Source organism: Geotrypetes seraphini, chromosome 19 (assembly GCF_902459505.1).
Source record: "Geotrypetes seraphini chromosome 19, aGeoSer1.1, whole genome shotgun sequence".
Classification (NCBI taxonomy): domain Eukaryota; kingdom Metazoa; phylum Chordata; class Amphibia; order Gymnophiona; family Dermophiidae; genus Geotrypetes; species Geotrypetes seraphini.
The window spans coordinates 21,172,345-21,190,258 of NC_047102.1; the positions used below are offsets into that span (position 1 = coordinate 21,172,345).

The following is a 17,914-nucleotide window of genomic DNA, read 5'->3' on the forward strand; positions in this document are numbered from 1 at the left end:
ACAGTGTTGCAAAATTTATTCTCCTAAGTTGCCAACTCTCCCACCATCCCACTTTGGTTAGCTTGGAGGTCACCCATTAGTGAGAATACCTGCCTGCTTGTCCTGGGATAAAGCACAGTTACTTATCATAACAGGTGTTATCCAGGGACAGCAAGCAGCTATTCTCACGTCCCACCCTCCTCCCCGGGTTGGCTTCTCTGCTAGCTATCTGAACTGAGGAGACGCGCCCTATGCTGGGCGGGAAGGCACTCGTGCATGCGCGGTGCGGGCAACTCTTAACTTCGAATTTCTTCAAGCAAGTCTGCTTGTGAGGCGTCCGCATCGGGGCTCCGTTGGATCACGTCACCCATTAGTGAGAATAGCTGCCTGCTGTAGCTGGATAACACCTGTTACGGTAAATAACTGTGCTTTCTGTCTTATCAGCAGACATGTGAACACTGTTGACCATGTAGTTTGGTAAGTTGGTATTTTTGTTTTTACTAATTCATTCCTTCTTTCTCCAGAATGAGCATAGACTGAAGCTGTTCAGGTTAGCAGCAGATAATCATCAGCATATGTACCGCTTAGCCATGAGTGGTTCAGGCATTGACCGGCACCTATTCTGCCTCTATGTGGTCTCCAAGTATTTGGGAGTGGACTCGCCCTTTTTGAAGGAAGTAAGATTTCTTGTTATTAGCCCTGTTCCTACTTCACTGTGCTTTTTCATATCAATCATTATCTTTAATTTCCTGATGGCAGATGCATACAGAAGGCAATTTTATTTATTTATTGGGATTTATTAACTGTCTTTATGAAGAAATTCACTCAAAACGATGTACAGCCGGTACAGTTTAACATAAAACTTACAATTTTGTTAACAACATAACAATGATAAAATAACTAAATACTGTATAAACATTACAATCATTGAGGTAAACTTGGAAATGGAAGATTGAATCCTAGTAATAGGACTAACATGAATCGGTATCAGAAATATACACATTTAATAACAATGTAGAACAAACAACAGAAATATGATAAATGTAAGTACAATACAAACAATACCATAATAGACAGCATGAAATGATATTCAGATAAGAGAAATATAATACAATGTCACCATGCTAACAGTAGAAAACTTAATAAGCATACATTAGAACATTCAAATTAGAGAATGACACGGTGGCTGTTTACCCGCGGCTACCGCGTTTAGCTGCGGGTAACCCGCCAAAATGGGGAATGAAAAATAGCCTCTGCGGGGACGGGGACAAGGCCATTCACCGCCCCGTGGAGCGGTGAATGGTCTTGTCACCGCAGTGAGGCATCAAGGATCGCACGGTCCCCGCAGCCCCCACCCGCACGCCGGCTCGATCGTTTAACCAGCTTCCTCTCTCCACCTCACCTTAGTTTGCCGGCTTTCTTTTTCGGCGACTGGCACGCTTTCAAAGAGCCGCGCATGCGCGGCTGCTCAGTATTCAATCTTCTGCTCTGACCCAACAGGAAGTTGCAGCAGAGCAGAAGATTGAACTTTGAGCAGCCGCGCGTTCGCGGCTCTTTGAAAGCGTGCCGGTCGCCGAAAAAGAAAGCCGGCAAACTAAGGTGAGGTTTAGAGAGGAAGCTGGTTAAACGATCGAGCCGGTGTGCAGGTGGGGGCTGCGGGGACCGCGTGTTCCCGGCTCACACAAGGAAGGAGGGAGTGAAAGGGAAAAAGTTTCTCTTCCTTGGAAATAGATTCTGAAGTGACCTCATCAAAGAAGACCAGCACCAAATGTACAAGAAATCCCTTAAACAATGTCAAAAGAGCCCAAAAGAGAAAACTGCTACTGCCATGAGACTCCATTGTTTATTTTTTGCTTTAGGATAAAGTAGTATATTAGTTGTGTTGATAAAAATTTATAAACAAAGCCCTGCCAGCTGAACATCTCTTTCTCTAGTTCAGCAGCCAGAATTTTGATTTATAAGAAAGGAATAAGCTAAATATTGCAGTACTAAGGCTTATATGGATGCTGCGGGGGCGGTGAATGGGATGGCAGTGGCGGTGACGGGGCGGTGAAAGGGATGGCGGTGACGGTGACGGGGCGGTGAAGGGAACGGCGGTGACGGGGCGGTGCAGAGGATGGTGGGACGGTGCAGTGACGGGGACAGATTTTTCCCCCGTGTCATTCTCTAATTCAAATGACATAATGTGATGCTAAAGCTTTTCCTACAAAACAATGAGACATCTTAAGCTATGTAACCAGGGGCCAAGTGCAAATATATACAAAAGTGTAACAAAAGTTTCTGACCCCTAGAACAGTGGTCTCAAGCTCAATCCTTTTGCAGGGCCTCATTTTGGATTTGTAGGTACTTGGAGGGTCTCAGAAAAAAATAGTTAATGTCTTATTTAAGAAAAGACAATTTTGCATGAGGTAAAACTCTTTATAATTTATAAATCTTTCATTTTGGCTAAGTCTTAAATAATGTCATTTATAGCTAAAGAGTTATTTTCTAAAGTCGGCCAGGGGGGTCGCGGGTCGGCTGGGGGGGGGCGGTCGGAGGTACTTGGGAGGGCGGTCGTTGGAGGGAGGGGGGTTTGCGTCGAGGGCAGGAGGGCCTGGGATCCCTCCTGCAGTAATCAAGTTTCAAGTTTTCAAGTTTATTAAATTATTTGATTAAACGCTTTTCAGGATACAAAGCGTTTTACAAAGAAATAAAATTGGATTTCTTAAATCACAAATACATCATAAAATAAATAAAAATAATTACTTTAAAATTAAAAAAAACGAACTGGGGTAACAAACACATGAAACAGTAGGAAAGGAGGGAAAAAGAAAAAATACAATAAAAAAAAAAAAAAGAAAATGTGTTAATCAGATTAGGTTAGAACATAAGGAAAATGTGTTAATCAGATTAGGTTAGAACATATATAATGTAGTGCAGGGTGGGGGTAGGGGTCGCCGTGGCCAGGAGGGTTTGGGCTCTTTCCTGGCCCGATATTGTCTGGGAGTTGGGGAGTCGGCGGGGCAAGAGGGCTTGGGCTCCCTTTTGCCCCGATCGTGTCGGGGGGGGGCAAGAGGGCTTGAGCTCCCTCTTACCCCGATTGTGTCGGGGGTGCCGTGGTTGGCTGGGGCAAGAGGGCTTGATCTCCCTCTTGCCCCGATTGTGTCGGGGGTGCCGCGGTTGGCTGGGGCAAGAGGGCTTGAGCTCCCTCTTGCCCCGATCGTGTCGGCGAGGCAAGAGGGATTGACGTTAGAGAAAGGGCGAACAGCTGGAAGAGGAAGCAGCGCAGGCGCAGGGCTCACGGAAGGGCCGGGACCGCCAAGAGAAAGCAGCAGGACACCGGTAGGAGCTTCTACATGATGGGGGGGGGGGTCGGGAGGCTGTGGGGGTGCGAGCGGTCCTTCAGGGTGCGGGTGGGAGTGCATGCGAGCGCTCCTCGAGCTGGGGAGGGGGGGGGGGAATCGGACGTCGGGGTGGGGACAGGACTTCAAGGGGGAGAGGAGAGTCGGGGCGGGAGAAAGGAGAGTTGGGGTGGCCAGAGGAGAGTCGGGGCGGGCGAAAGGAGAGTCGGGCAGCATGCGCGGTATACGGATGTGCGCGGTACATAAAAATTTCTGTACATAAATTTGTTTTCCGCACGCTATACCTGTGTGCGCGTTTTACACGGGTGCGCGTTATCTACGTGAAAATACGGTAAGTAAGTACCGTGGTATTTTAATAATTATAACCTATTTTGGATTTTTGATATTCAACATCCAATACCTAAAGGTTTTTTGAAAGTTATTCTTATGGGTTTAAAAACTATTCTTTATTTATGAATAAAATCTATGGGTCTGACTTATGGTCACTAGAGAGCTCGTATGTTGTATCTTATATGTATGGAAGCTATGTCTATTTCTGATTGGGAGATGAAGCAGGGAAGACTATTTCTCATGATTTGGAAACCTTTTTTAAATACACTGACACCTACTGCACAAAGTTGAGTTTTATTGAGTAGATCATAAATTTATAATTGTATTTGAAACAAAGTTTATACCATTAATTTATGAATTGTTTAAGAACATAAGCAGTGCCTCTGCTGGGTCAGACCATCTACTTAAGCCTATCAAAAAAAAAAAGTCTTCAAAGACTCCAGCTAATCCAGAATACTGCAGCCAAGTTGATCTTTGCAAGTCTGACCATGTCTCCCCACTCCTAGCCAAACTTCACTGGCTCCCAGTGATTTCCAGAATCCATTTCAAATGCTCCTGCCTGGCTTTTAAGATCATTAACGGCATCCTTCCTCCCTTAATCCCACTATCTTATAACTCCTCGAGTCCTGACTCTACCAGACCCGCCCAAAGGTATAAACTATCCTTCTCCTCTCTACACGGTATTCGCTATGTAGGCAAACTGGGAAAATCCCTTCTCTTCAGAATCACAGGTCTTTGGAACGACCTTACTACCCCGCTGCGGAACCTGGGCTCCCTCCAATTATTCCGCAAGCAACTGAAAAGCTGGCTTTTCACTAAAATGTAATTCTATCCCTCTTTACTCTTCTCTTCTATATATAAGTTCATGTAAACCTTTTTTTTCCTTCTCTTTCTATATTTTAAGTTCTTGTAAACTGTGCCGAGCTCCACATCCGTGGAGATGATGCGGTATATAAACTTAAAGTTTAGTTTAGTTTAGTCCATCAAAGCCCAGCAGTCCACTCACGCGGGCGGCCCATCAGGTCCAGGACCTGTATAGTAATCCTCTATCTATACCCTTCTGTCCCCTTTTCTTAGGAAATTATCTAATCCCTTCTTGAACCCCAAAACCCCATACTCTGTCCTATCACACCCTCTGGAAGCGCATTCCAGGTGTCCACCACCCTTTGGGTGAAGAAGAACTTCCTAGCATTGGTTCTGAATCTGTTCCCTCTTAATTTTTCCGAATGCACTCTCGTTCTTGTAATTTTCGAACGTTTGAAGACTCTGTCCCTCTCCACTTTCTCCATGCCCTTCATGATCTTGTAAGTCTCTATCATGTCCCTCTAAGTCTCCGCTTTTCTAGGGGAAAAGAGCCTCAGTTTCTCTAATCTTTCAGCATATGAAAGGTTTTCCATACCTTTTATCAATCGTGTTGCTCTTTTCTGAACCCTCTCGAGTATCGCTGTATCCTTCCTAAGGTATGGGGACCAATACTGGACGCATTACTCCAGATGCGGGCGCACCATCGCCCGATACAACGGCAGGATAACTTCTTTCGTTCTGGTTGTAATACCTTTCTTGATAGTACCCAGCATTCTATTCGCCTTCTTAGAGGCCGCTGCGCACTGTGCCGACGGCTTCATTGTGTTGTCCACTATTACCCCCAAGTCCTTTTCTTGGGTACTTTCACCCATTACCAGCCCTCCCATCGTATAGCTGTACTTCGGGTTTCTGTTTCCTACATGCAAGACTTTACATTTCTCTACATTAAACTTCATTGCCATCTCGTCGCCCACTCTACTAGTTTGTTCAGGTCCCTTTGTAAATCTTTGCAGTCCTCTTTAGTCCTAATTCCACTAAATAGTTTGGTGTCGTCTGTGAATTTTATTACTTCGCAGTTCATCCCTGTTTCTAGATCATTTATAAATATATTGAACAGCAGCGGTCCAAGTACCGACCCCTGCGGAACACCACTCGTGACCCTCCTCCAGTCCAAGTAGTGGCCCTTCACTCCTACCCTTTGCTTTCTACCCGCCAACCAATTTTTGATCCATCTATGTACGTCTCCTTCCACCCCAGTTCTTCAGTTTCCATAGTAGGCATTCATGGGGTACCTTGTCAAAGGCTTTTTGGAAATCTAAGTATACGATGTCTATGGGGTCCCCTTTGTCCATGCATTTGTTAAATCCTTCGAAGAAGTGCAATAAGTTTGTTAGGCATGATCTTCCTTTGCAGAAGCCATGTTGACTTGTTTTTATCAGTTTATTCCTTTCTAGATGCTCGTTTATGTTGTTTTTTATCAGTGCTTCTGCCATCTTCCCCAAAAACGAAGTCAAACTTACTGGTCTGTAGTTCACCGGGTCACCTCTTGATCCTTTTTTAAAGATGGGCATAACATTAGCTATCTTCCAATCCTCCAGGATTACGTCTGTTTTCAGGGATAGATTACAAACCTGCTGTAGTAGTTATGCTATTTCCTCCTGTAGTCCTGGATTCCGTCTGGGCCCGGAGATTTGTCAGTTTTTAACCTATCTATCTGCTTGTGTATGTCTTCAAGACTTACCTCCATGGATGTTAATTTTTCTGCTTGATCTCCTTTGAAGATTTTTTTCAGTTTCTGGCACATTGGATATGTCGTCTTTTGTAAATACTGACGAAAAGAACATGTTTAGTTTATCCGCCACTTCTTTTTCCTCCTTCACCACTCCTTTCCTATCTCTGTCATCCAGCGGTCCCACCTCCTTCCTTGCCGGCTGCTTCCCTTTAACATATCTGAAGAATGGTTTGAAATGTCGTGCTTCCTTGGCTAGCCTCTCTTCATATTCTCTTTTTGCTCTTCTAACCATGCGGTGACATTCTTTTTGATGCTTTCTCTGTTCTTTCCAGTTCTCCCTGGTTTTGTCCTTTTTCCATTTCCGGAATGAATGTTTCTTGTCTCCTATTGCTTTCTTCACTTCTTTAGTTATCCACACCAGATATTTTGTTCGGCTCTTTTTGCATCCTTTTCTAAATCTGGGGATATACAGGTTTTGCGTCTCGCTCACCGTGTCCTTGAATAAAGACCAAGCTTGCTCTACAGTCTGCGATTTCTTTGAGCTGTTCCTAAGGTTCTTCCTTACCATTACTCTCATCACTTCATAGTTTCCTTTCTTGAAGTTAAAAGTTGTCACTGTGGTTCTCTTCCCCTTCGATATTCCTACTTCAACTCTGAATTTGATCATACTGTGATCGCTGTTTCCCAACGGCCCTACTACTTCCACTTCCTTTGCAAGTCCTCTTAGCCCATTCAGGATTAGATCCAGAGTGGCATTCCCTCTCATCGGTTCTCTGACAAGCTGCTCCATGAAGTAATTTCTTGTTAATTTTGTTCCAATATCTTCTTTACTTGTAAATATAGTTTATTATAATTTCTTATTAAGTTTTGATCAATGGATGTGAACCGCCTAGAACTCCCTGGGTATGGCGGTATACAAAAATAAAGTTGTTATTATTATTATTATTATTATAACCTCCAGGAATCTGGTCTCCCTAGTGCATTTTGAGTTTCCAAGACATGATTTCCCGGGATAGTTGAAGTCTCCCATAATAATCGTGTTACCGCTTTTGCATTCTCGCCTCATCTTGGCTTTCATTTCTTCATCGTTTGCTTCGGTTTGCCCAGGTGGACGATAGTACAGGTCCATCTTTATCTCGGGCCCATTCCTTCCCGGTATTTTAACCCATAGTGATTCCAATTTGTTGTTTGTCACTGCTGTGTCCACTCTGGTCGAGTGTATGTTATCCTTTATGTATAGGGCTATTACTCCTCCTTTCTGACCTGACCTGTCTTCATGATAGAGTTTGTACCCCGGTAGTGCTATGTCCCATTTGTTTTCTTCATTCCATCATGTTTCAGAGACCCCAATGATGTCTAGGTTCTCTTTTTTGGCCAAGACTTCTAATTCTCCCATTAGTATACATGCAATTTAAGTCCTGGTATTTTTTGTCTTCATTTTCTTTTCTTGTGCTACAATCTTCTTATCATCCTCTTCTTGATCTGTCAACACTTGTTTTTTGCCCGTTGTGTCTTCCCAGCATTTTTCTCAATCAGTATCCTCTCGGGATACCTTTTTCTGAATCATCTACACTTGGTCGACTGTTGGCTTTCCCCTTCTTCAATTTTGGAGACCGTATCTGGCGAAGGACGTAAGAAGACTTGAAGCGGTCCAGAGGAGGGCGACGAAAATGATAGGAGGCTTGCGCCAGAAGATGTATGAGGAGAGACTGGAAGCCCTGAATATGTATACCCTAGAGGAAAGAAGAGACAGGGGAGATATGATTCAGACGTTCAAATACTTGAAGGGTATTAACATAGAACAAAATCTTTTTTAGAGAAAGGAAAATGGTAAAACCAGAAGACATAATTTGAGGTTGAGGGGTGGTAGATTTAAAGGCAATGTTAGGAAATTCTACTTTACGGAGAGGGTGGTGGATGCCTGGAATGCGCTCCCATGAGAGGTGGTGGAGAGTAAAACTGTGACTGAGTTCAAAGAAGCGTGGGATGAACACAAAGGACCTAGAATCAGAAAATAAGATTAAATATTGAACTAAGGCCGGTACTGGGCAGACTTACATGGTCTGTGTCTGTATATGGCCGTTTGGTGGAGGATGGGCTGGGGAAGGCTTCAATGGCTGGGAGGGTGTAGATGGTCTGGAGTAAGTCTTAACAGAGATTTCGGCAGTTGGAACCCAAGCACAGTACAGGGTAAAGCTTTGGATTCTTGCCCAGAAATAGCTAAGAAGAAAAAATTAAAAAATATAAATTGAATCAGGTTGGGCAGACTGGATGGACCATTCAGGTTTTTATCTGCTGTCATCTACTATGTTACTATGTTAAAGCCTGCTCTATTCCTCTCCTGACGTTGTTTGCTAGAAGTCTAGTTCCCGCTGCGCTCAGGTGTAGTCCATCTCTCCTGAAGAGCTTGCCCCAAAACATTGTCCAGTTCCTCACGAAGTGGAACCCCTCTTCCTCACACCATCTCCTCATCCATGCATTTATTTAGTTCCGTCTGCCTCTTCACATCTGCCCTCAGTACTGGTAGGATCTCTGAAAACGCTATCTTCTGAGTCCTCATCTTCAACTTCCTTTCCAGAATCTTGAACTGTTCGATCAGTGCATTTCTACTGTAGTCTCTCCTGCTGACATCATTTGTCCCGATGTGGATCATCGCTGTAGTCTCTTCCGTATCTGCTCCTTCTAGGTTCTTTTCAATTTTGTCGACGATGTCTTTTGCTCTCGCTCCTGGGAGGCAGGTCACTAGTCGATCCTCTTTCCCTCCTGCTATGTGGCTATCTACTTGCCTTAGGATTGAGTCTCCCACTAGGATCGCAGACTTTCCCTTCTTCAGTTTTCGCTCCGGTCGCAGGTCTATGTCCTCGGTGTGCTTTGCTGCTTCTAGGCATCAGCAAGACCTTGCCTCCCCTTCCTGCGGGATTCCTCTGTGGGCTTCTTCTTTCTTGGAGTCAGATTCCACTTGTTCTCCATTCCATGTGGGTGTATCTTCGTCTTTCATCTGATGTTCGTGTTCTTCCACCCTCTTCCTGTAGGTCTCCTCAGTGAACTCCTCGAGCTCCCTGACTTGTTCCTCAATGTGTCTCTTTCTCATGAAGCCTTCGCCTGTCCTGATTGGGTCTTCTGCGATGTAAAGTCCCTCCAGTTCCTGTATCCTGTACTTCAGTTGCCTAACTTCCTTCTTCAAGCTTTTCAGCTTCTGACACCGACTGCATACATATGACTGCCTCCCTGAGGGGAGGTAATCATACATATGGCAGTCTGTGCAGAACACTGGAAAGCTCATCTTCTGGATTCCCTCTGCTTCCATTGCTGTCCGCCTTTTTGGAGTACTCTCTATTATTGCACTGGTACCTTTTTGCTTGTGTGTGTGTGTGTTCTCTTCTCTGCCTGTTCGTATGTATGTGCCTTCTGTGTTTTTGCTTTTATGTACTTGTTTGGTTATTTAGCTGTGTTGTTTGTTGGCTTTCTTACCTTGCTGTCCTTCCTTGGTGTCCTTAGGTGTAATGACTCGGCCCTTTGCAAAGGCGCTCTCGCTAAGGCGAGCACCTTTGCCGCTTGCCTTCGACGCGCGCCAAATGGCTGTGCACCGTTGGCTCCACCCCTTTTAAGGGGGAGTTCGGACGGTGACTCTGCTGACGCGGTGGGGGTGGGCGGAGCTTACTCTCACTGCTGCCCCTAGCTGCCTGCTCCTATTCAGCCTCCTCTTTCAGCTCCTCTTCGGTTTTTCTTGTTTTCTTTCTCCCCTTTCGGCCTGCTCCCTGCGAAATCTCCCTGCCGAAATAGAAACAGCCAATGCTCTACAGCTCCACCCCTTTTAAGGGGGAGTTTGGGTGGTGACTGCCGACGTAGTGGGGGTGGGCGGAGCTTACTCTCGCCGCTGCCCCTAGCTTCCTGCTCCTATTCAGCCTCCTCTCTCAGCTCCTCTTCGATTTTTCTTGTTTACTTTCCTCTTTCTCCCCTTTCTGCCTGCTCTCTGCAAACACTCCCTGCTGAAACAGAAACAGCCATATATCTTCTCTAAAATCATGAGGTTTGTTAAAAAAAAAAAAAATTGTTGTTGTTTTTTTCTTCTTCTTATCTATTTCTGGGCAAGAATCCAAAGCTCTGCCCGGTACTGTTTTTAGGTTCCAATTACTGAAGTCTCTGTCAGAGCTCACTCCAATCCATTTATATCGCCCCAGCCATTGAAGCCCTCCCCAGCCCATCCTCCCCCAAATAGCCATATACAGACACAGACCGTGCAAGTCTGCCTAGTACTGGCCTTAATTCTTCAATATTTACTATTATTTTCTGATTCTGGATCCTCTGTGTTCATCCCATGCTTTTTTGAATTCCGTCACCGTTTTCATCTCCACCACCTCTTTCAGGAGCGCATTCCAGGCATCCACCACCCTCTCTGTAAAGAAGAATTTCCCTACATTGCTCTTGAGTCTCCCACCGCTCAACCTCAAATTATGTCCTCTGGTTTTACCATTTTTTTATTTTTAATATACCGACCATTAACGAATATCTAGCCAGTTTACAATAAAATACTAAAATAGAGATAAAAAATAGTAGTTAAAAGAAATGTCTATGGAAAGAAGGGGAGGTGGACATTAAAGACATCGACAAGACGGACTTGAAAGTGATGATTGAAAGGGAGGAATGGGGAAAAGTTACATTATTAGAGATAAGAAAAAGGGGGGGGGGAAGGGGGGTAGTAAGGAAATGGACAGAGAGAGGATAAAACATTAGGGGTAGGATTGCTTCTTGAAAGCGGTTGGTGGGTTTAAGAAGAGACATTCAAGCGCGATTAGAAACATAGAAACATAGAAAGATGACGGCAGATAAGGGCTACAGCCCATCAAGTCTGCCCACACCATCGACCCTCCCTTTTAAGTCTAATGTCCCATTTAAGTAGAATTGTAAGAATGCCATTCTACTGACCCGCTCTTTCAAGTCTATACCCTAGTGATCCTATCCTTTGGCTGACCCTCGTAGGGATCCTACATAGGTATCCCATTTATTCTTGAAGTCTGGGACGCTGTGTGCCTCTATCACCTGCATTGGAAGCTTGTTCCAATGCTCAATCACTCTCTCCGTGAAGAAGTACTTCCTGGCATCTCCACGAAACTTCCCTCCCCTGAGTTTGAGCGGATGACCTCTTGTGGTCGAGGGTCCCTTCAGGAGAAAGATATCATCTTCCACCTCAACCCGTCCCGTGATGTACTTAAATGTCTCAATCATGTCTCCCCTCTCCCTACGCTCCTCGAGAGAGTAGAGCTGTAACTTGCTCAGTCTTTCCTCGTATGGGAGACCCTTTAGCCCCGAGACCATCCTGGTGGCCATCCGCTGAACCGATTCAACTCTGAGCACATCTTTACAGTAGTTTGGCCTCCAAAATTGCACACAGTATTCCAGATGAGGTCTCACCATGGCTCTGTACAATGGCATCATGACTTCAGGCTTCCTGCTGACGAAGCTTCTCCTGATACAAGATTGAATGCGTCTTGAAATTTTCCTTTCTCTGGAAAAGATTTTGTTCTACGTTAATACCCTTCAAGTATTTGAACGTCTGAATCATATCTCCCCTGTCCCTCCTTTCCTCTAGGGTATACATATTCAAGGCTTCCGGTCTCTCCTCATACGTCTTTTGTTGCAAACCTCCTATCATTTTCGCCGCCCTCCTCTGGACCGCTTCAAGCCTTTTTGTGTCCTTCATCAGATACGGTCTCCAAAACTGAACACAATACTCCAAGTGGGGCCTCACCAATGATCTGTTCAGGGGCATCAACACCTTCTTTCTTCTACTGGCTACGCCTCTCTTTATACAGCCCAGCATCCTTCTGGCAACAGCCACCACCACATTGTCACACTGTTTCTTTACCTTTAGATCTTTGGACACTATCACCCCAAGGTCCCTCTCCCCGTCTGTGCATATGAGCCTCTCACCTCCCATCACATATGGCCTCTTCTGACTATTAATCCCCAAATGCATTATTCTACATTCCTTTGCATTAATTTTAGTTGCCAGATATTAGACCATTCCTCTTAACTTTTGCAGATCCTTTTTCATGTTTTCCACTCCCTCCTCCTGAGGAAAGACTAAAACAGTTAGGGCTCTTCAGATTGGAAAAGAGGCAGCTGAGGGGCGATATGATTGAAGTCTACAAATTCCTGAGTAGAGTAGAATGGGTACAAGTAGATTGATTTTTCACTCCGTCAAAAATTACAAAGACTAAGGGACACTCGATGAAGTTACAGGGAAGTGCTCTTAAAACCAATAGGAGGAAAAAAAATTTCACTCAGAGAATAGTTAAGCTCTGGAACACGTTGCCAGTGGATGTGGTAAAAGCGGATAGCGTAACTGGTTTTAAGAAAGGTTTAGACAAGTTTCTGGAGGAAAAGTCCAAAGTCTGTTATTGAGAAAGACATGGGGGAAGCCACTGTTTGCCCTGAATGGGTAGCATGGAATATTGCTACATCTTGGGTTTTGGCCAGGTACTAGTGACCTGTATTGGCCACTGTGAGAACAGGCAACTGAGCTTGATGGACAATTGGTCTGACCCATTAATGCTATTCTTATGTTCCTTGGTGTCTACTCTGTTACAAATCTTGGTATCATCCGCAAAAAGGCAAACCTTGCCTTCCTCCGAACGACTTCCATTAATCACCACCCTCTGGCATCTGTCCAATAACCAGTTTCTAATCCAGTTCACCACTTTGGGTCCTAACTTCAGCCCTTCAGGTTTGTTCAAGAGCCTCCTATGAGGAACCCTGTTAAAGGCTTTGCTGAAATCTAAGTAAATTACATCTAGCATACGACCAGAACAAAAGAAGTCATCCTGCCGTTGTATCGGGCAATGGTGCGCCCGCACCTGGAGTACTGTGTTCAGTATTGGTCACCGTACCTTAAGAAGGATATAGCAATACTTGAGAGGGTCCAGAGGAGAGCGACACGAATGATTAAGGGCATGGAAAACCTTTCATACACTGAAAGATTGGAGAGGCTGGAGCTCTTTTCCCTGGAAAAGCGGAGACTCAGAGGAGACATGATAGAAACCTACAAGATCATGAAGGGCATAGAGAAAGTAGAGAGAGATAGATTCTTCAAATTTTCAAAACATAAAAGAACAAGAGGGCATTCGGAAAATTTGGAATGGGATAGATTCAAAACAAATGCTAGGAAGTTTTTCTTTACTCAGCGGGTGGTGGACACCTGGAATGCGCTTCCAGAGGACGTAATAGGGCAGAGTACGATACTGGGGTTTAAGAAAGGATTGGACAATTTCCTGTTAGAAAAGGGGATAGAGGGACTCGATCCAAGATGGCCGTAGACCCAACCGGCTGAGTAACACGCCGAAGTCTCTCCTCTAACAACTTTTTACCTGCTGCCCGAGATATCTGCTTCCTTCTTCATGCCGAAACGAAGAGGACGCAGTGCCGCTGGAGCCTCGCGGCAGCCCGGTGCAGCGGTTTTCGGCAACATTGAGGAGATCCTCTGACGTATGCAGGAGACGCCCCGGGCGTCGGGGGTCCCGCTGGAGTTGCGCCGGAGCGGAACGGACGCTAACTCCTTGGGCTTAGAAACAACATTAAGCCCCGACGCCAGAGTACCTCCCCCTCCGCCTCAGGTAACCAGCTCCCCACGAGAGGAAGTGCTGTTGGAGCATGAGCAGTGCTCTCCCCCGGAGGCCACAGATATCAGAGAGGGGAGACTGGAGACTAACTCTTCTTTTCAGGAGAGTTTGGAAGAGTCTGAGAGTTCAACAACTGAAGGGGTTTGGAATCAGAGAAATGCTGTTCAAGAAAGAATATCAACTTCAACTGGTGAGACTTCTCATTTTACTAATGCATTTCACATTGAAAAACCCAGAGAGGTAACCCTGGATTCAAGTTTAAGTTTCAAGTTTCAAGTTTATTCAAAATTTGTTGAATCGCTTATTTAAATTTACTAAGCGATTTACAGAAACAAGAAAAATAATACAAATACAAGGTTAGTTCAACTTTAATACAATGTTAAAAAAAGAAAAAAAAAATAGAAATAAAAATAAAAATTGGGTTAAAATTAAGTTAAAATTATACAGACTAACAGACACATAAGGAAAGAAGGGTAAAATTACATATGTAAAATAAAATAAAAGGTGAGAGGTAAAAGAACATGAGGTAGGGAAAAGAAGTAAGGAAAAAGATGGAATTAAAAAAGATTAGGGAAATTGTTTTCATACATTATATGCATCCTTAAAAAGAAAACTTTTTAAGCTATTTTTAAACTGCTTTAGATCCTTTTCAGTTCTGGGATCTGGTGGCAGATTTGGCAAAATCTGTGAAACCCCAACTGAGTCAGTTGGAAGAAAGACTTAAAGTTCAAGAGGTTACAATGGGGAATTTAAAAGTTGAATTTGATGAGTCTAAAAGCTCCATAGAAAATATTCATCAGGAGTTAAAAGTTTCTAAACAAATTAGAGAAACACTAATAAAAGATAATACTAATTTGAGAAGGAAGCTGGAATCCTTAGAAAATTCTTCTAGAAATAATAACCTCAGATTAATTAACTTTCCGAGGATTGCAACAATATCACCGAGAGACATAGTGAAACGATACATGATGGAAATATTGGAAATTTCTGAAGATATGTTGCCACCTCTTACGCAGGCTTATTATCTACCTATTAAAAGAGAGGAACAGCAGCGTTTACAAGAAAAGGACCAGCAACCGTTAGATGTTACCGCAATATTGGAGCGTTCTGATATAGAAATGGTTTCTCCAGCGACACTGTTGATTACAGTAGCCTTAGCACCAGATAAAAACTGGTTGCTTAGGCTTTTCTTCAAAAATAGACTTAAGAAATTTATGGGACTTAAAATATTGATTTTTCCAGATCTGGCTCGAGAAACACAAAAAAGGAGACGTGAATTTCTTCTCTTAAAACCAGGGGTTATAGCTTTGGGGGCGACTTTTTATCTTCGACACCCTTGTAAATGTGTTATACAATATAGTATGAAAAAATATGTTTTCTTTGATCCAAGCCAGTTGACAATATTTTTGTCTACAGCACCTCAGGTTTAAGGGGGAATAAGAGGATAATTGATTTTTGTTGACCTGTCTCTGCCTAAAGGGCCTATTTTCTTTTATATAACAACTTAGTTTGTTTAAATTACTTTAATCATCCGCTTTCCATGCCTTGGATCCATATAGTGGACTAGAGTTGAAGTTAAGCTATAATGATTTTTCTTGTAAAAAGTCTGGGAGTAGAAATGATTATATTAGTACTTTATTGGCTTATCTTTATTTTTCTGTACAAGTGATACTTGAATTGTAAATTGAAAATATAAATAAATAAATAAAAAAAAAAAAAAGAAAAGGGGATAGAGGGGTATACATAGAGGATTACTGCACAGGTCCTGGACCTGTTGGGCCGCCGCGTGAGTGGACTGCTGGGCACGATGGACCTCAGGTCTGACCCGGCAGAGGCATTGCTTATGTTCTTATGTTCTTATGTCCTTGATCCAGTTCCTTGGTCACCCATTCAAAAAATTCAATCAGGTTTGTTTGGCATGATTTACCTTTAGTAAAGCCATGTTGCCTCGGATTCTGTAACCCATTAGATTCTAGGAAGTTCACTATCCTTTCTTTCAGCAACATTTTCATTATATTTTCCAACAACCGAAGTGAGAATTACTGGCCTGTATTTCCCGCTTCATCTCTGCAACCACTTTTGTGAATAGGGACCACATCCGCTCTCCTCCAATCCCCAGGAACCACTCCCGCCTCCAGAGATTTGTTGCCTTTAATAGGACCCGCCAGAACCTCTATGAGCTCCCTCAGTATCCTGGGATGGATCCCATCCTGTCCCATCGCTTTGTCCACCTTCAGTTTTTCAAGGTGTTCATAAACACTTTCCTCTGTGAAGGTGCAGAATCTACTGCATTTTCTTGTGTTACTTTGCCAGAAAATCTCGGTCCTTATCCAGGAGTTTCTTCTCTGAACACAGAACAGAAGTATTTGCTTAGCACGTTTGCTTTTTCCTCATCACTCTCCACATATCGGTTCATAGCATCTTTCAGATTCGTAATTCCATTTTTCATCTTCCTCATTTCACTAATATATCTGAAAAAAAGGCTCCCTTTTTTATATTTTTAGCCATTTGCTCTTCCGCCTACGCTTTTGCCAGACGTATCTCTCTCATGGCTTCTTTCAGTTTCATCTGGTAGTCGTTTCTGTACCCCTAGGGTTTTTTAAATATTTGCCTTTATTTTTTCCACCATTAGTTTGGAGAACCATATTAGTTTCTTGTTTTTATTTATTTTCTTCACATAAAGCTCCATCGCCTTTTTTATTGCTCCTTTCAGCTTAGATCACTGTCTTTCCACTTCTCTTATGTCCTCCCTCCCTAACAGCTCTTTCTTCAGGTAATCTCCCATTTTATTAAAGTTTGTACGTTTGAAATCTAGGACTTTTAAGTATTGTGTGACCACGCTCCACTTTAGCTGTTATATCAAACCAAACTGTTTGATTGCTACTTCCCAGGTGAGCACCCACTCGAACATTAGAGATACTCTCTCCATTTGTGAGGACCAGATCCAATATCGCTTTTTCTCTCGTGGGTTCCGTCACATTTGTCTGAGCAGAACCTCTTGAAAGGCATCCACAACTCCCTACTTCTTTCTGATTCCGCAGGTGGAACTTTTCAGTCCGCATCTGGCAGGTTAAAATCTCTCGACAGCGCCGGTAGCCCTCTGGAAAAAGATTTTGATTTTGAAAGGAGACCGGGAAGGCAGTGGCATACCTAGTATATCTGACACCTGGGGCTGATTATTTTTTAACACCCTCCTCTATGTTAAAATATATATATTTAGTAATAATTCATGTTAGATTACTTCTCATCATGACAGGAGATGCTATGTAGGTAATTACAAAAAAGTGGAAAAATTGGGATACCATAATTATAGTTTTGGGTGGGAATCCTTATGCCAAATTTATAAGTTTGAACATCTGAATTTGTTACAATTGGGACACTATATAGTACATTTAAAGAGATTTGGAGTCCATTAACAAAATTTTGTAAGAATTAATCATTGATATTTCCCTTTGATTTCTGAATGAGTGTTATACATATCCAGGAAGGGTGGGAGGGAGGGTGCAGGAGGGGGGTGTTATGTACTTAGATCATTTGATAGTACTAATAAACAGCATTCATTACACATTGTTTGTTAACCTGTTGCACTTTATGTTGGCTTTTAAAAATGAATAAAGATTTATTTAAAAAAAATAATAATTCAAGAGTCACACAACAAGGGTGCACTTTAGCAAAAGGCAGAATCTTAAAAACTGCAGTGAGCACTAAAACATCAATACACCCATTGTAAAACTAAAGAAGACAGATTAATACAGATCAATCTGCACAGTCAATGCTAACAGAAAACTACTACTACTTATCATTTCTACGAGTTGTATGCTGTGCTGTACATTAAAACAATCAAAAGACAGTCCCTACTCAATAGAGCTTACAATCTAATCAAACAGGACAAGTTGGGGGTTAGAGAGTTTATCAACAATGTGCTTTTCATACATACAGCAGAGAACTAATGCCAAAAATGTAGTGCTTAACGATTTTACCACATATAAATAGCACTAACTGTTGTTCCAGAAATCTTATTATATCAAATGTTAATGCCCGCTCATTCTCAGCAGCACCACATAATGCACTTGAGTGCCACCGCCGCCATCGGGAACAGGCCGGCGCCA

General features: G+C 43.2%; 1 protein-coding gene across 1 annotated transcript in view; it reads left to right on the forward strand.

The window, feature by feature from the left end:
• The window catches only part of LOC117352161 (carnitine O-palmitoyltransferase 1, liver isoform-like), a 238,881-nt gene that overhangs the window by 195,587 nt on the left and 25,380 nt on the right, over window positions 1-17,914 (forward strand). The window contains 1 exon segment of the mRNA XM_033928380.1: window positions 504-656. Within this exon segment, the coding sequence (XP_033784271.1) occupies window positions 504-656 (153 nt within the window).